This window comes from Rosa chinensis, chromosome 4 (genome assembly GCF_002994745.2).
Source record: "Rosa chinensis cultivar Old Blush chromosome 4, RchiOBHm-V2, whole genome shotgun sequence".
Classification (NCBI taxonomy): Eukaryota; Viridiplantae; Streptophyta; class Magnoliopsida; order Rosales; family Rosaceae; genus Rosa; species Rosa chinensis.
The window spans coordinates 53,507,148-53,526,104 of NC_037091.1; the positions used below are offsets into that span (position 1 = coordinate 53,507,148).

Genomic DNA, 18,957 nt, shown 5'->3' on the forward strand with positions numbered 1-18,957 from the left:
TTTTTTTTATTTATAATTTTTTTCATTCGTATTCTTTTGCAAGTAAAAAAAGCTAACAACTTCTTTGACTTTTTTCATGTGTTTTTATCATTAATAGTGTCTAAATTCTTGCGTGACTTCCTAATTAAAAACCACAAGTTTGTGGACTCGTGAACTTAAGTTGAAACCTAGGTCAAGACTATTCGTTATACTGCTTGGACAGTTAGACTCGAACCTAAGATGAGGCTCAAGTGCTAGCTGCCTCAAGTTTAGAAATAGGGGATAGTTTGGTGTCTTTGGTAAACCCTTTATTTAGTTTTCTTAGAATGCCCATTCAAACACACTTTAATAACTTTACTGACTTAATATTTTTTAAGGACAAATTATCAAACAATACCATCTAATAAAAGAAATAAACATATGAAAACTATTATGCCTTAAAAACTACCCACTAATTAAACCATGAAATGCACGTTCCCTATAATTTCATCATCTCAATATATGTATATAGTATTTTTTCTTCCACGCATGGTGCAGACATGAGACTAGTAAACATAAATGAAAGCCAATCATGATCATTTAATACACACACACACACACTTTTGTTTATCCTTTTTTACTTTGCAATAATGATGTCTACAAAAAATAACCAAATTCATAATCATTTGATTATTGATTGTGTAAACAAATGTGATCTGTAAGACAAAATTAAAAAGAACACTGTGCTAATCAAATGGTTAAACGTTTTCTGATTTGGCTAATATTTTTTTTGTAGTATTTATATGTGTGTAGGTAACTAATAATAAGTGGTTGTGAATATTAAAATACATCCTAAAAATAAAAACATCCTAATTTTTCAAGTTTAAAGAGGTCCTCTCTTGATCCTCCCTATATATTTATATTAATCGCTTACGACATTACTGTATTGAAAACTTTCATACATCGTGACATATTTCCACAAAAATTGGAAAGACTGCTTGGATTTCCTCGGGGAAGTAGTTCCTTGCATCACCGGTAAGTAATTTGATATGTCCTACAGTCGCATATGTATATGTAATTACAGTTATTGTCTTGTTGAAAATAAGTCCCTCCTTCTTTGAGCGAGGGTTTGGGTGTTTTAGTGTAATGTCGATGTCATTGTTATGGTGTCATGGTCGTAATGGTGTTTTGGTGTCGGTGCTTTCTGGTTGTCAACGTAATGGTGAATCACTCATACACGTGGTCTGGCTGTTTTGGGACACGGTGTCTGAACGGATGAAACAGTTCGTCTTTATGTTGGTGGCTAGGGATTGGTTACTACTCAATGTAGCCCGCGGGTATGGGCGTAAAAGTTGGTTAGGGGTTGAGCTTTTTTGGCTCATGGATGTCAATCATATTGACGGACCCGTAACTATGGATCTAGTCGTTCTAATATTGTGTAATCTGTTTGGTTACTAATGAAATTTTATTCTTCTCACAAAAAAAAATGTATATGTAATTACGGTTATGAATTTGATTGGTTAATGACACGGGTCACTTTAGTGTTCGAACAATCCAAGTATGTAGTAGATTTCAGTGCCATGCATATACTTTTCATCTTCAAATTTCAAACGCTCAAACTTTCGATTTGTTCTTTGCTTGAGCGCATGTCAGATTCACTTGCTTCACATTTTCCACTCGCGTATCTTGGACATTCGGCATACCTCACCAACCACCCATGCAAAGTAGCCAACACTTTCTATGCATCAATACCAAGTGTGTTTTGAACATTTAACTAAGGGCACATTTACCTACTTGAAATGGGAGGGAATGATTACGGGGTAAAAATATTCCTGCGTTTACTAACACATAAAGGAATCGAAATGATTCCGAGTAAAAAAAAATTCCTGCGTTTACTAACACATGAAGGAATCAGAACGGATGTAGGTCTCACATCTTTATCAGGAATCGATTCCTGATTACTCAGGAATTTAATTACGAAGGGGGGAGATGAGTTTAGGACTCAATCCTCCGGAATCAATACCGATTCCTTTCTTCTCTCATTCCACTTGTCTCCGATTCATAATTATTTTCCATTCCAATTAAGTAAACGTGCCATAATTGGTAGCGAATTTTAGGGCAAAGTTTTCTCATCAGATATCTAATATGTTTTGTTGTATTTGTGTCATACTTAGGCTCAAACTAGAGGTATAAGGCCCAAAAGGCGGCTGCCTCAGGCACAAAAATTTAGAAATTTAGGGAGGCCAAATTTTTTTTTCCCCACCATGTGAAAATTATGATAAAAATTGAGCTTTTATTTAATATACATGTATGTGTGTGTTAAATATCCGAAGAGAAAACTTTACCCTAAAATTTGCTACCAATTAGTTAAATGTTAGAGGAGAATCATGAGAACACACTTGGTATTGACGCATAAACAAATATTTTGACCGACAAACTCTATTTTCTTAAATTTAGTATTAACAAAATGAAAGCCCAATCCCCTTTAGGGGTAAAATATTTATTATATAAAAAATATATAAATACACACACACACACCCCACCCTGAGACCCCACAAACTCTTGTATGTCTAGTAAATAGCAGCGGAGGGGTATGTAATGGTTATTCTGGCTTGAGTATAAATGAGAAATCGTTTTAGATTTGATTCAAAAAACAATGCAATTACCCCAATGTCAAAGAAAAGCAATTCTCTCATTTTTGTTGAACCTTCCAGTTTTATTAATTTAAATTTTGGTCTACAACATCTTTAACCTCTCTTTATAGTTTTAAATTGGAAAGTGTTTAGCTCAATTTCTTAAATTTTGGTTTGGAACATTTTCGGCCTTATTATTTAATTACAATATAATCATTTGGATATTATATTACATTTTGTTTGTTATTTTATTGTTTAGATTTTGAGTTTATAGTTTAATTTTCGTAAAATTCTTATGAAAAAAATTAAATGCATACTATGATTAGAAGGCTTAACTTTTAAAATTCGCCGCAGTTATGAAATTCTTAGGTCACACCCTAAATACGCAGCAACAGGATCATTTGACAGTATTTGACCAGGAGAGAAAACCTCGCTACTGTGCATTGTATTGTATATAAATATGTTACAACTTACATATGAAATGTATCTCATTAAAAATCATGTATTAGGTAAATTCCACATATCAGCTTTGCCTTAATGAAACTTCCTAGTTCCTAATCTCTAAGACACCTAAAACTAAAGAAAGAGAAAAGAGAGAGACATAAAAGCAAAAGCAAAAGCAAAAGCAAGGGCGCCTAAAATTTCATGCATGGGGAGGCAAGCAAGGCCCTCCAAAGCCAAGGGGTCATGATTCACGAAAACACTTTGATTAAAGTGCTTTTAATTACCAAAAATTAACAATAAAATCCCAGAGAGAAACAATATTGGTGCGTAAACTAAGCTCATATTCCAGCACTTCAGGCTATAACAGAGTAGGAGAAAGCTCGGGCGAAGTCCTCGGCTCACAAACCTCATCATCATACTTGTCCTCCTCCCACAACTAGTGAGAATTTCCTTCCCCATTTAAATTATAAAAAAAAAAAAACATATAGTTACAAAAACGGAGCCAAAAATATTCGAAAAAACCGGCGATCCGAGTCGTCGGGAAAGGTCATCGCCACGGTGGCAAAACGCATTGTTCCTCTCTCTCTCTCTCTGACTTGTAATCACTATCCCATCTTCAAAGTCTTGTTTGGGTTTCGGAGACACCAGATTTCCGATCCTCCTCCGCTGATCCGTACCAGTTTCCGAGCTTCAGCGTCTGCAAATTTCATCGGAATCCTAAACCCAAAAAAGCCCGCATTCTTTTGAGTCACGGAAGCTTCGGATACGGTGCTCTCCTCCCCCCATTGCAGTACCCAGAAACCGGAATTCAATAAAAACACAAGGTACGCTCAAAGATTTGATTTTTAATCGAAATGTTGGGTGCCCATTTCTGGAAAGATTGTTAATTTCAAACCCTTTTTTGGATTATAGATTGTGAAATGTTGAGCTGAGACTATCATGATTCTGAGAGCGTTGTGTGTGGGTCGGGATTGTGTGTGTTGCAGATCGTTTAGGGAAGACGACCTGTTGTTCTTGAGATTCAGAATCAAATGCATTGAGCTCAGGAATTTGAAGGGTGCGGGCCAATGAGAAAAGACGACGACTTGGTCAGAACGCGGGAAGGAATGCACGGTAGTTCTATGCATGATCAGCATTCCAACTCCGACCGCCGGATTATGGACCCCCCTGGCCCCTCCCTCAGAGTATTTCAAGTTTGGAAAGGAAACAATGTAGGTCTATATTCCTCTTCAGTTTCTCTATTTAGATTTAAGGTTCTTGATAGGCGCTATAGTAAGCTGGGATTGGTGTTTGGATTTGCGGAAAGGTACAATGTGTCTCATCTTTTGCATTTTTTTTCTTTTCTGTGCAGAAATTTTGCTTCAATGGCAGACTGATATTTGGTCCGGATGCCAAGTCATTGATTCTTACTGTGTCGCTGATTGTGGTTCCGGTCATCTTGTTTTGTGCTTTTGTTTCTAGAGGACTAGTTCGTATTTTCCCCTACCATATTGGCAATTTTATCGTGGCTTTAGCTGTCGTATCTACAGTCTGTGTGAGTTCTTTACATGACTGCTTTACCGATTCCCATCTAATATATGATAGATACCTGGTATGAGGAAAGTAAATAGAAAGAGTAGACATTTTCACTCATATAGTTGCAGCATTGTTATTAAGGATATGTAATTTCTCACTTAATCTGTTAAGTGAGTGCATAGGATTTATCTAGTTAACTTTCTATTGCCAGTTTTTGGAAAACCAGAATATAGAAATTGAAATGTTTGAACTTCAAATGGAGCATAAGGACCTACATAATTTTGTTCCTGCTTAGGCAGAGACACATAATGATTTGTTAGTGTTTAGCTCCAATGAGGTTTTTGAGATGGAAGCCCTATTATAGCATTTTCTGAAATAATATTGTCTTTGACACATGGTTCTGCTGTGTGGTACCATTAGTGATAATAAGTTTGGTTACTTGACTTTTCTTTAAAGAGCTTGCATATTGTTTGTATGGTGTATACAATTTTAGTAATGAACGGTTTTGGAATACCGACTTCTGCAGGTTGTTAGTCTTCTCTTGATTACAGCTTCAAGAGATCCTGGCATTATTCCTCGAAGCCTGCATCCTCCTGAACCAGAAGATGATGGTTATATGTCTAGTATGTCATCTGAGTGGCCAGGAAGTCAGAATGGACCACCAACTGTACCACCCACAAAAGATATAATGGTTAATGGCTCAATTGTCAAGGTCAAATACTGCCATACATGCATGCTATATCGTCCGCCCCGATGCTCGCACTGCTCTATATGCAACAATTGTGTGGAGCGTTTTGATCACCATTGCCCATGGGTGGGGCAATGTATTGGGAGAGTATGTTTCATTTTGTCATTTTTATTTCTCTCTCAATCTAAACAGCTATTCTGTTTTTAAAATCTATGAATTATCTTTGTAATATGAAATCAAATCTTATAGCATAAGATCTTCTAGAATTTTCAAAATATTAGTAAATACCCTGCATATGCATTATGAGTTCAATGCCCTGCATTCATTCCTTCCTGAGGTCAGTACCTAGGGTTATGAATTTCCTACACTCATTCCTTCTGAAGTCCATACCCTGAATATATGCATGTAGCTGCATCATTACTATCCTCCTTGTTTGAGTTCAAGGGGTTAATTTTTATCTTTGTTGGATATATTATTATCTCTCATGGGCCTAACGAGGTTCAATTTATTTGTCTTCTTGCAGAGGAATTACCGATTTTTTTTCCTGTTTGTGTCCTCCACAGCCATGCTGTGCCTCTATGTCTTTGCCTTCTCCTGGGTAAACATCATGAAAATAATGGATGCTTACCATTATGATCTCTGGAGAGCTTTATTGAAGTCACCTGTTTCAGGAATTCTAATTCTATATACATTTGGAGCTGCTTGGTTTGTTGGAGGTCTCAGTAGCTTCCATCTATATTTAATCTGCACCAATCAGGTTCCTTATTCTTGACCCTTATCACTGTTTGGCCTTCCCACTCTGTCTCTCTCTGACTAGGATTTTTTTTTTCCCTAAATTTTTTAATTTTTACTCCTTGCAGACAACTTATGAGAACTTCCGGTATCGCTACACTATCAAGATGAACCCGCATAATCGTGGGTGTTTTGAAAATATCGCGGAAGTTTTCTGCTCTAGAATTCCTCCATCTAAACATAACTTCAGGGAAAAGGTTAAGGGCGAGTCGTCTTCTGTCTATACCAATTCAACAATTTCATTAGGTCATCCTATGAGCCCAGAGATGCCCAAACCAAGATATGACATAGAGATGGGAAAACGCCAAGCTGTGGCTGCTGAAGATCTTGAGGATCTACAGAGTCAGATTGATAGTGTTGTTGGTATGGATAGGTTGGAGAGGTGTGGGACTCAGCCGAGGCATTCAAACTGGGATCAGAAAGCCAACTGGCCATCCACACCTGATATACAAATCTTGGCTGCTGAGTTCGGAATGGAAGATGGTTCAACAACAGGCAGACAGAAGATTGAAGGGCCTAGTGACCTAAAGTAGAGCAATTTATGTTTGATATTAGAGCCAAGTTTGATAATAGTTGCTAATCTGGATGATTGGAATTGGATACTGACATAGTGCTGAACTCCCGCCATTGGAAGGATGTTATCACACTTGAGTTCTCAGTGGTAGGACTGATTCAGAATGAAAGCTGCGGGTCAGTTAAAACAGTGAAGAGACATTTGACATAAATCAAACTGCATTTATGGCTACCTGGATTGAAGTATATTCTTCAGGAAACCATGGTCATCATCACATATTCATTATTCTTGATTGAATCCCAGAAGAGCTCGTAGAATGTGGTGCAGTTCCGGAGATGGCTATCAGTCATGCCAGCAATTGTCATCCATGGGATATATATGTGAGTTGTTTTAGATTTAAGTTGAGGAAAAAAAAAAAAAAAAGACTCGAGGAAACTAATTGTTTGCCTAGAAATCAGATGTATGTAAACGATTTCTCTAATTATAACTTGTGTATTACATTCACCAATTTATCTCTTAAAACATAGAGACAGTGAGACTGTAGGTGGAGGATAGAGAGGCGTAAGAAGAACAAACTTGTAAATACATTCTCCTTGTGTAGTCTGCTGAAATGCCGAAGCCTTTGCTGCTACAGAGGGAGCTACGTCAAAGCCATAAATTGTAGTTTACAAGCCATTTTTATAGGTCAGCAATTTTCTGAGGCAAATAGTTTACTCCATAGATTGGCTATTTATCCTTTGTTTTTAGTATCTTTCCATTTTTCTTGCCAGATTATGTGTTTGGGTTGAGTAGCCTCCTGATTTCATAGAGGATGATTTGTTAGAAGATTTTATGTACCATGTAGATTCAAGCTCTTAATAAAAGTCATTTCCTTTGAGGAAAAAAAAAAATGCTATAAAGGGTATCTAGTAAATCCTCTTTAGGGGCATTTGGACCATTGAATTGTCAGTGTTCTTATCACCCACTTCATGTTTCTTAGTATTAATTTTTTAATTGAGAGAAGTCTATTGACCATCTTAGATATTGACATAAACTTAGAATTGTTTGAAAATAACATTACCCTGTCGCATTGTACTAATTAAACTAAACTATCAGGTCTTCTAGGATGGTAAGAGGTGGACGTCCTAATTTTAAGCCTGGATTCTTAAAGTAAATTTATGGGATCTGTTATTGAAATAATTTGTTGCTGTCCTAATTTGCTTATTTAGTAACCACTGCAAGTGGCTTAGTGGTTCTTGCTTAGTTGAGTGTGCTCCCCAACCTAGGTTTGAACCCCGAAGTTGTTAAAGTGGTCAGGCACTGTGCTGCAATGCACAGTTGGAGCATTTCACATGCGCCGAAGGGGTTTATCTTGAGTCTACGAAGCCTTTGGATTCCTCTTGACAAAGTCAAAAAAAAAAAAAATTGCTTATTAAGCTTGCACATTCTTAATTGCCCCTTCGAAAAATGAAATTCATTGCTAGCCAGGGGGGCTATATTGGCACTTAGAATGCACATATATTCAATACTCTACTAGATCCATTTCACTTTAAACTTTTCAAGTTTGAACTTTACTGCCAAATCCTTGATCCAATCTATTAGTATTCCAGTGGAGGACACATTTCAAAAGGCATTTGCTGTATGAGTCTTGTCATGAAGTATTAGTTAAGAATTAAGAATAACTAATAAGACCAAAGGGTTGGAGACAACCCATATAGGTGTCTAGAAATAATCCATGAAAAAAAAAACTAACTTTGCTGTATATATTTCAGTACATTTTCAGGCATATTTTTTGTGAAACAAACTTTATAACTGAATTCTAGTTATTCTTCGCAGCATACTCAGCCATCGTATTATGACCTTCCTCGGAATGCGCTTTAGGCTTGCAACCTTATTTTCTTGGCCACGATTGGGTTTATTTGCCTTAGATTAGTTCATTTCCTTACCAATGAAACATGTGTGTTATTCAATATCACCTCCCCTACTTTATGGTAATCAAACGGCTGAGTAGTTTGTCGATGATACTCGAAAAATTAACTTGTATAGCCCTCATACATTAAAATGTACTTTAAACTAAATTAATCCACAAATGTATTATAATAAAGTCAAGCAGAACAGAAATAAAAGTGCCTGTAGAAACAACCACTCCATCCATACTTCACTTGATCACCCATACTCGCACACTTTCACACTCCTTTGGGGATTCCTAGTTAGCATATAGACAAGCACATTTTGGAACCTATTACTCAATTGCTTACACAAATTTGGCTCCAACTGTCAATGGTTGGATACAATTATTCCTTCTATTTTAGACATTGTCACCTCAAATCTCAAATCTCATAGGTCATTCCAACTCTGAGAAGCCTAGACCTTGGAATTGCCATTATATTCTGCCCTTGCCTAAAGTTTTTCCTCAAGAAATCATAGACATAGTTGACAATGAGCTTCTTGAAGAAAGATGCGTTTTCTGCTGCAACCACTTCTGTCTCTCCCAGCAGATATACCATCCCTTTTTCCATTTCTGCTTGCACAAACTGCATTTCCTCTTCGGCCCCTCGGATTGGAACAGGGACAATCCGGCTAGACACAATCCGGTTAGACGAATTTGTTGACCTACCAGCATTGAATGACTGAATCGACGGTGAGGAAGCAGACGAAGGGTTAGGCTGTTGCTCTACTTCCACTTGCTCCTCTGTTTTTTCTCCATTCCCGGGTGCTTCTCCTTCAAGTACAAAGTGTTCATGGCGAATAAACTCCTTCAAATTCTGGATTAATTGTTGCTCAAACTCTTTTGGCCCCTCCATTCTGTCATTGTAACCATATCTTGCTACGCAACGGAACATTCGGTACTCTCTTGGCTCCAACTGTCGGAACAGAAACCTCTCCTCCACTGCAACTTTGCTGAGGGGAATGGACTTGATAGACACAATTACCACAATTGAATGAATGGAGGGTATATTGGAAACAAAATGAGAAAATATAGGAGGAATTCCTTGGACAAGCTCAGAATAGAGAAGTCCAATTCCAGGCACACGGTTAATGTTGGGATTTGAGGCCAATTGTCTCATGTATTCGCTTGAAACCTTGTTGTTGATCTCAAACATGTATCTTTTCTTGTGTACATAATGCCAAATCGCCATGATTGCCATAAGGAATGAAGCAAACACCAGAGGAAGGAACCCGCCTTGAACGAATTTGTACATAACTGAAGATAAATAGATGACCTCGATTGAAAGAAACCCCACAAGGAAGAGAGCAATCAACCATATGCTGGTCTTCCATATTACCAGCATAATTAGAGTAAGTAAACCAGTTGTAATGACCATCACACTGACCACTGCGATTCCATAAGCGTTTCCAATCTTTTCTGTAGTCTTGAAGGCTGCAGTGACCACCACGCAAGCGATCATGAGCATATAGTTAACCTCAGGTATGTATACTTGACCTTCGTACTTAGCGGAGGTGTGAACGACCTTAACTCGTGGGAAACAACCGAGACTAAGGGACTGAGAGATTATTGCGAATGCCCCGGAAATCATAGCTTGGCTGGCAATAATGGCAGCAGCTAAGGCCACAACAAAGGTTGGCCAGTACAAAGGATCTGAATACGGAAATGAGTTAAGAAGACAATACCAGTTAAGTTTGACGACAACTTTACCATTCAACGGTATAGGACCGGACATTCTTCACATTTTTTTTTTTCAATTATGTCTACCTTATTTAAATATGGAATGTGTCGTACACCGGTCTATCGTAAAATTTCCGCAATTTTGTTTAAAGGAAAATGATTGATTGAGTCATCACCTGGGATCGAGTTGTAGAACGTCTTCTCCACCTCGAGAGGAAACTTACGGAGGTATGCTGCTTGGCCACTATATGCAGTGATCAACGCGGGAAATGTAATGCAAGAGAAACTGATCTGCAAAATTTATACATGGCAAAACTGTTAGATTAGGGACTCTACCCTATGATATATGTACGTATTACTTGTAGTCAAAATCAGATTACGAGAAAAACAATAATTAATTTAAATCTGATATGCACATGCTTGTATTATTGGACCATATAAAACCCTTGAAGTCTTAATTTGTTAGTTATTTAAGTGCCAAACATACATATGCGATTATTTTTCTCTCCTTGTGAACATGCGGGATATGAAAATAAAAATTTAAACTATGCATGTAATAAAAAACTAAATCCTAATTTTATCATTTTGGCAATAATCGCAATATAAATATGATTTCATTTAAAACATCAAAGTATTGAACGTAATGTAAGATACTCGCATCATATATGGCCATTGTCAATCTAGTTCTCATAATTGGATGAGAATGAGGAGATTCATTTTCCTGTACGCGTACTCGTGATTGAAAATTTGGTTTTATATATATGTTGATGCCCCTGTCAAGTTAATGATGTTCTTAATTTGGTCAATGTCAACTCAATAATGACATCTAAATTATTGTATTAAAAAACGATTATTGCTTTTGTTTCCTCTATTCCAGAAGAAACCTAAGTCGGATGTCTCCAACATTATGCTAGCTAGTAAAGATATATGAAGACGAATAAACCAGGCATATGGTATTTACTATGTGCAGGCTGTAGGGTAGAGACTACTTACTTGGACTGCTTTGACATTGAAGTGACCCAGATCAGCAAACATGGCTTCGGTGCCTGGTTATTTTCTTATAATGTTAATTACATACTAGTTAATTAAATTAAATGGTTATAAACAAGGACTTGCGGACTAAGCAGAAAATAAGCCTCACCGTCCGAAAGATTAAACAGCTCTATCATTTTGGAAGAAGTTCGCATGTCTGCTTTAATTATTGAAAATATAAAAGCCAGTGTAAAAAAAACAAGTACCAGTAATGCAGAGAAATATTCCCCCAAGGGAAACCCATCCTTTTTTTCCGTTTCTTTGGAAGTACTGAACCATGTACATTGGATTGAAAGCACGAAGAACACCAATGTCATGTACGAACAAGTTGTAAAGACCAATGCCACTGATGAAGAGGAACCACACCAAGATTATAGGAGCAAAGGTAAACCCCACTTTATCGGTACCGAATCGCTGAACAGAGAAGAGAAAGACCAAGATCGCTACCGAAATCCCCACGACAGCATCTGATATATTTGTGTGTGTGTGAGAGAAATGACAATTTTATTAATGATCAAATATATAGCACTCAATACCTAAGAAACGCAGTATATTGATCATATATCCAAATCAAATTGCTCGACGTTAATTATAAGTTTGTAACATACTTTTTCCTAACGAGTCGATTCCACTCACTGCAGAGAGAACTGCATGCAGATTGAACATAAGCTTTTGTTAAATTTTGCAGGAAATATAATAGTATATAATCCACAAACAAGTTCTTCTAAATACTGCACTACGAAAATTCCAATCTCATGTACTACGTATTGGATATTATTCATCTGAGTGGGTACTTGAATTAATTACCTGAAATGGATGGAGTAAGAACCCCATCTCCAATTACCATGGAAGTTCCCATAATGGTGACAGTGAAGAGTATGTATTGAGCCATTTTACTATTTTCCAGCTTCTTCTTAATCTTCTGGGCTCGTTTCAATTCGTTTGATGGCAAGTCGAGCTTGTAGTTGGATAGCTGCGTGTCTTCTGGCTGGTTATTCGGAATTAAACTCACCTTCGCATATCGGCATATCAGCGAATACAGGGCAAATGTTCCCCCTACAAGATGAATATGCACCATCTTACAGATATTAATTATTAAATCGCAGCATCTAACCCATTATCAGAACATATCTAGTGACGCAAGAAAAGTTCATATTTCTGATAACTTACCATCGCCGTTGTCGTTGGCCCACAAGACGATGAACACATACTTGAGCATGGGTACGAGTGCAATGGTGTAGATGATGAGTGACAAGACCCCTATAATGTCTTCACTGTTGTCAATGCCATCAGTGAATGTGCTAGCATACACATAAAGAGGAGACGTCCCTATGTCTCCATATATAATCCCAATGCTTTGAAATGCCAAACTCAACGTCCTCCTCCAGCTCACCTGATGTAATAGCACAGAATTAGCCGGTAAATTAAGTACAACAAATCATTGATGCTTGCCGAAACAAAAATAGAAATGACAAACTGGGAGTAGGAATAACACAGTGCCCTAACCTGTGAGCCGTGGCTGTGAGTCATGGAAACTCTTCCGGCCTCCAAATTGAGGGAGTCTACACGCCGGAGCTTTGCCCACGATACCTTTCTCTCATTCATCTGGTCGTTCTTTTTTTCCAACTCTTCTCCTTCTTTCTCTACTGATTTCCTCATCCTCTCCACTTTCTCCGCCATCTTGTTGATCGATGATGATCAGTTGCTTCTCTGAAAACTAATTGACTGCCTGGGTTTTATAGGCAACTAAACACCTACAAAATTCTGACCTGTAGCTTATTTTATTCTTATCCATCAATGATTACTTTTCTTTATTCTGAATCCTTGTTCAATTAGCTAGCTTTATTCTTTCGGCAAATTGGTTTAGTACTTACATGTCCAGTTACTCATCTTCTTATTAAAATTTTGGAAAGAGTAAATTGTGAAAACAGCATACTATTAAAAAGAAGCACTGAACATTGTAGAGTTTTCCGGTGGGTTAGAGTCGCATATTCCCATCGTACTCATGATATTCTAGTCTGCAATATTCAATTATGAATATTTTGATTATTTTCCTTATAATCTATGGACTAGTAATTAATTTTTATTCGAGTAAAATTCAGTTTGTGATATATGCGGCATTAGGAATACGATTTGATATCTTATTTTTGGCCTATATGCAAGAGATAGTGGCCCTTACGGCAATTAGTCAATCACTAGTTTCCTGCCCGTACACCCCGTTTGTTTGTTTTTTTTTTCCCTCCTATATTGGAAGTTTGGAATTACTTGATTTTTAGCTTTGTTTTCTCATCAAAACCTAAAGAAAGAGAAGTTTTAAATACACACCTCTAATTACTTAATACACACTCCTTACTCAATACACCTATCATTTAATTTCTCATTCTAACATTTTACTAAATACACAACCCAATTACCTAAAATATCCTTAAACTTAAAAACCATGAAATACACTATTATTTAATATTTGATTAGTATATATAATTGACCATATTAATTACTTGTGTTAGTTATTGGGAAATCCATAAGGATTCATTGTTGTTCCCTTCAAAGTTCAAATAGATGCTTAGAAATAGGTTTTACATTATTTGAGTTCTCATCCACTAAACATCACATTCAACCAAAATTGTATCAGTAGTTTCTCCACAATGGCGGAACTACGAAGTTGTCATTGGATGGTCAAACACATTAACAATTACAAAGTTTTATACCTGTGATGTTTTATATTAGATAATAAATTGTCTAATAATCACTTTTAGATAAAAAAAAATGAACTAAAAAGGTGGGAGTAAAGCGATATGTTTTAAAAACATTTAATGCTATTGATTTCGAAATGCTAAATTACATGGTATCTCACCCCATTTAATTACAATTCATTTAAGGAAAATTTAAATTAGATGATTTCTAACTTTATTCTTGTTTTAAATGAGGATGCCATGCATAGAAATTCATTGTGTTTATAATTATAGAATAATATAAAGAACATATGATTATTATTATTATTTTTCTTTTAATACATAGATGTCTATTTTGGTCATTTAACCTACCTATAAAATCTGATTTGAAATATAAAATAATAGGGATGTGTATTTAAAATTTCTCAAACCTAAATCTTATGAGAAAAGAAAATAGAGTAGAATTGGATTGTGTCATGTAACTTATAAAAAATGAATGTCAAAACTCAAAACCAACAATAGTAACTTTATCTGCCGATTACTATAAAAATTAACATTATTTTTTGAACTGGGAAGATGAGGCATGCTTTTGCCGAACTTTCATGAATATGAAGAAAAAAAATTCATAATTTTAGTACGCGGATGAAACACGGATGAACAGTTTTACATATAATCAAATGAGAGTTGTTGGCCGGGAGGATGACAAATGGGGGATATTAAATTCAAGGCTGGACTCTATGAACATCTTTAGCAATAATAGATGGATATTTAATTTAGCTCTGAATCTTGAAAGCTATGTCAATACTAGTTTATCAAGCATTATTAATTTGTTACAATGATCACCAATATTATATACCAAATGAACATATATATTTAATCACTATAACCATGGAATATACTCAATATAGTGATTGGATTTCTAAGCTGACAACCAGAAAATAATCAAAACAATTCGATCGATATAAGGTGGCAGATTTAACCAGCTTACATTCGTTATTTCATGTACGTGATCATTGTGTCCTTTTGGTAAATACTATGTCCTTCCTAATCCTTCCAATATGTAATTGGATACATCCCTATGCTTAACCTTTTCATTTACCATATCTCTACAAATTAGACTTTGTATAGTATAAGAGTATTTTTAGTAAACTCTCTATCTTAATTGGTTCCTTAATCATTTTGGAGTAAATCTTATATCTTACTGAAACTTGGTGTCGATTAAAATATCAAATGTATACGTACATGCAATAAAAAAAAGTCTCTAACATACGCAAGAATATTCAATTCAAACGTTGCGGGAGTGTGCTGGGAGGATCGATCACATACCTACATTCCGTAGATAATGTTACAACTTACAACTAGCACGAGAGTGATTGGCTTGTTTAATTGATCGAACTCATTTCCAAATGGCAGAAGTCAAAGAAAGCCTAAGGCGTCATCTTGCACGTTCAGTGAACTGAAGATTTCTACTCTATTAATCTTCCAACTGGTTGTAAAAGTTAGCTTTGTGGGGAAGCAAGCTCTTGATGTGGTGTAATCTTTTTCTAATATTTACGCATATATAATTTTGTGAGAAAAGATTGACTTGAGTTGGTATCTCATCCAACGTTTGGGGAGATGTATTGCTATAACTTAGTATGTCAATTATGAAGTGATATATACTTTAAATACCAAAATAAATCCCACAAGTTTGATGCATGCTAGTTAATTGGTCGGTTTTCTGACTGATGTGCAAGTGTCCATTCGATCATATACAAGTTTCATCAGCGAAGTAACATATAGATAATATAATTACTCGATCACTTAATTAACAGGCATGAGTTATTATATATTTAAGTAATTTCACCTCCAACATCAAAAATGTAGTATACGCTGTATAGGGGTGTGCTTGGTAGTGTGCTCTATAAAATGACTCTTTCTAACAATCATGACTATTCAGGAGTAAATTATAATTGTACAACTTGCTGAATTGCATAATAGACGATAATTTCAACTAAAAATAAAATAATGTGCAATAAGATGAATGAATAACATGAGATCTCCTGCGACATCCGGATAGGCCACGAAGCCGGTTTGAATCACGAGAAGGAGAGAGGAGTAAAAAAAAAAGCATAATAAGTTTTTTTTTTTTTGCTTTTCTTTTTTCTATAACCATGAATGTTATTTGTAACTGAATGGCCTGGTAATCAAATGCATATTAACGAGAGTTTGTTTTTAACAAAAGAAGTTATTGTCAATGTCAATTATCCTTGACAACTACAACATACACCAAAATAACTTTAAGCCTCTACTGATTAGGCTTCAATAATGCAAAACTAAATTTGACTTTCCGTACTCATAATGATGAATCTTCTCCATCTGGGCCGCCCCGGCCAACATGTTAAGTTGACTTCTAAACACAGATTGAAGATAATTAAAATTAATAATCTGATATGTTTCATTCCAACAATCTATATATAGTGCTCCCCAATCAACACCTAGCTAACCTGGCTATACTAATGTAGTACGTCATATATATGTGAATATAGATACACATACTTAAGTCACCCACCCAATGGCCGAGTTAGAATTTTAAAATAAGGTGAGCTTAAAAAAATATATTTTCTTAAAATTTTACTAATGTTTTCAAATTATTTTTTTTCTTAAGTTTTACGAGTAATATGTTTTATTCTTTTCTTAAATTAAAGTACATTATATATTAAATACATATTAAATAATCAAATAACTACATGACCCACAAAATCGACATTATAACGTGTGATAGAAATTCGATAACAAAAGTTTAAGACAAAAGAACACACCTAATCAAATTGTACCCTGCGCTCTTGAATAGAAGCCAAAATCTTTAATTATTGAATATGTATTATAATTCTCAGTTGGCTCTTTTTCAAACCTAATTTACTAAAAAAAAAAAAACACAATTTTTTTATGCGACTATGCCTCTTAAAGCATAATACAAAATAAAATAAAATCAAATACTTTAAGCAAATAAATAACATATCTATACTATTATTAAGAGAAGAGGCTTTGTTAGTCAAAATTGAAAATTTTGACAGATTTAACCCTGAAAGATTAAAAAACTTTGAAAATAAATTAAATCAGAAGGATAAATAAGACAATTATAATAGATTTTTATTAAGAAAATTTAAAAGAAATGAATCTTCAACCCCCACTTTTCTCTCCCACTATTTTCTCTCTTCAATAACTACCAGTGAATCTATTTCTTCTGCAATAACTACCCACATTTTTTTATAAAAATAAAAAATAAAAAAATTCGTACACATGCAGAGCATGTGATTGTAGACTAGTGTATAACTAAAACAAGAAAAGAAATAACATATGGGCTAAGTTTAGAAATTTGAGTTGGGCTAATTTTTAATATTTAATATGTTAAACCATAATTAAGCTACAAATTTATGTTTTTTCAAAATCTGGGCTGGGTTATAGCTCAACGGAGCCCGTGTGTAGCTACGCCTTTGCACCCACCATGCATGCGTTACTAGATTGTTCATCCAATTAGTCATGAATTTTCTAACTAACTCAAATTCTCTTGCTCTAGTTGACACACCATTAAATTAACTTGTTGATTAATACTCGGATTTTGGCTTCTTCTGTATTGTCAAATTAATGACAGCATATGCATAAAAGTCAATGCCATATGTTTTCAGGTTTTGACAACCCTAAAACCAACTGTAAGGTGGGGCGGCGGTTGGGTTACTTGTCATGGGCCGCCTACCAATTAGAATTCTTTTTAAAAATAATATATACTCAAAAATTTCTCAGATTATTTTTAGTTTTGTAAGGGGTTTTGCTATTTGTATACTGCAAAAATCATAGTATACCAGGCAAAGACTCGGAAGCAAAGGGACACGAGAAAGGCTTCCACACGTACTCAAGTTTTGTTTTTTTGAACACAAATCAATTGGGTGAAGAAGGTTGCGAGTCTAGGGTTTTCAAAACTTTTCTCTCTCTCCGTCCGGCGGCGCGTCCAGTGACGCTGTCGTCGGACGGGAATTGTTGGCCCTTTGGGCTGTTGGTCTGTGGTTTGCACCTTCGCTCTGATCTCTGGTGTGCAAAGGAGATGGAGGGGAAGATCAAGGCTGTCGGCGTGTGGTCTTGTTCTCGCTGGCCGGGGTTGGGTGCAGAGCGGGCTGGAACGGCGCCTGGACTGCCATGGATGCAGGGTCGGCGGCTTGATGGAGTAGCACAGGCTAGGAGGCGGACTGGAGGTGATGAGGTCGTGGCGGCGGGGCTTGGCTTGGATCGGATTAACCCGACCTGGGTTGGGCTGTCGGTGTACGATCTGGGGAAGGTGACGGTGGAATGGGGTCGTGTCTCTCTATGGCGTGACGGGGAGGGCGGAAGGATGATGACGGCGTTCCCGAGTCGGTGGCGGAGAGGCATTGTGGGTGGTCCGGCGGTGTTTGTAGCGGGATCAGGCCGCTGTTGGCTGGCGGCTCTTGACATTCTTGACTCCATGGTTGGGGAGTTCAGATGCAGGCGGTGGTGTGCAGGCGGTGGTGTTTGCAGGTGGTGGTGGGTGTGGCGGCCTGCTAAGAGTTTTTGGTGTTTGTTTTCCTTATTTGATTTTCATCAATAAGCCTTTTGTAGGTCTTTTTAGTTTTAGTTGTTGGGTCGCGCTGCAATTTTGGTATAGACAATCTTCCCTTCACCGGTCGAGAGGTCGTTCCTGTTCTGGAGTTCGGTCAGCAGCGGTGGCGAATATGTCTGGCTATAGACAATCATCCTTGGCCGTCTAGTGGGTCCTTCCTGTCTGTGATCGAATCGAAGGCGATGGCGATTTGGAGTAGTGGTGGATGGATGGTGTTGACAAGAGGGTGGTGATGGTGTTGAGTTTTTTAGTCCTAGGTCTGAATGTCTGGCAACCTTTTTGGTCGGGTTTAGGTCACAATGAGTGTTGGCTTGGTCGATCCAATGCTGGTCAGGAGGACTCTGGTGGGAGAGTTTAGTGTCGACACAAGTAAGTTGTCTAGTTTAGAGTTCTTACTGGCTGGACGAGAGGTGAGATGTCAAGGATTCACTGCTCCTGCACTTTTGTCTGTCCCACAGTTGTAGTGCAAGTTTAGAGTCAGTCATATTAG

At 36.6% G+C, this 18,957-nt stretch overlaps 2 protein-coding genes across 3 annotated transcripts; one reads left to right on the forward strand and one right to left on the reverse strand.

The window, feature by feature from the left end:
* Positions 1-3,329: 3,329 nt before the first annotated feature.
* Positions 3,330-6,967, forward strand: LOC112195814 (probable protein S-acyltransferase 6). 2 transcript variants are annotated; one of them, XM_024336021.2, is made up of 6 exons: positions 3,330-3,859; positions 3,948-4,246; positions 4,387-4,569; positions 5,077-5,385; positions 5,762-5,995; positions 6,099-6,967. In XM_024336021.2, the coding sequence occupies exons 2-6, from the start codon at positions 4,103-4,105 to the stop codon at positions 6,561-6,563; spliced, it is 1,335 nt and encodes a 444-aa protein (XP_024191789.1). In that variant the 5' UTR covers positions 3,330-3,859; positions 3,948-4,102; the 3' UTR covers positions 6,564-6,967. The 2 variants fall into 2 exon arrangements, with proteins under 2 accessions (XP_024191789.1, XP_024191790.1); XM_024336022.2 differs by having other exon boundaries at positions 4,022-4,246.
* A 1,623-nt stretch (positions 6,968-8,590) lies between these two features.
* LOC112200710 (potassium transporter 5) lies at positions 8,591-12,932 on the reverse strand. Its single transcript, XM_024341718.2, has 8 exons — positions 12,690-12,932; positions 12,354-12,576; positions 11,991-12,239; positions 11,792-11,830; positions 11,390-11,650; positions 11,145-11,197; positions 10,328-10,442; positions 8,591-10,124 (listed from the first exon to the last, which is right to left on the reverse strand). The coding sequence occupies exons 1-8, from the start codon at positions 12,861-12,863 to the stop codon at positions 8,854-8,856; spliced, it is 2,385 nt and encodes a 794-aa protein (XP_024197486.1). The 5' UTR covers positions 12,864-12,932; the 3' UTR covers positions 8,591-8,853.
* Between the last annotated feature and the right edge of the window lie 6,025 nt (positions 12,933-18,957).

What these genes read in the sequence shown, in the direction of transcription:
- LOC112195814 (XM_024336021.2), top strand. Translation starts at nt 4,103, where the DNA reads ATGAGAAAAGACGACGACTTGGTCAGAACGCGGGAAGGAATGCACGGT. An exon ending in CTGTCGTATCTACAGTCTGT is followed by an intron (nt 4,570 to 5,076) that starts GTGAGTTCTTTA and finishes CGACTTCTGCAG; the next exon opens with GTTGTTAGTCTTCTCTTGAT. An exon ending in TGGGGCAATGTATTGGGAGA is followed by an intron (nt 5,386 to 5,761) that starts GTATGTTTCATT and finishes GTCTTCTTGCAG; the next exon opens with AGGAATTACCGATTTTTTTT.
- LOC112200710 (XM_024341718.2), bottom strand. Translation starts at nt 12,863, where the DNA reads ATGGCGGAGAAAGTGGAGAGGATGAGGAAATCAGTAGAGAAAGAAGGA. An exon ending in AATCGACTCGTTAGGAAAAA is followed by an intron (nt 11,651 to 11,791) that starts GTATGTTACAAA and finishes CAAATATATCAG; the next exon opens with ATGCTGTCGTGGGGATTTCG. An exon ending in TCAATGTCAAAGCAGTCCAA is followed by an intron (nt 10,443 to 11,144) that starts GTAAGTAGTCTC and finishes TAAATTTTGCAG; the next exon opens with ATCAGTTTCTCTTGCATTAC.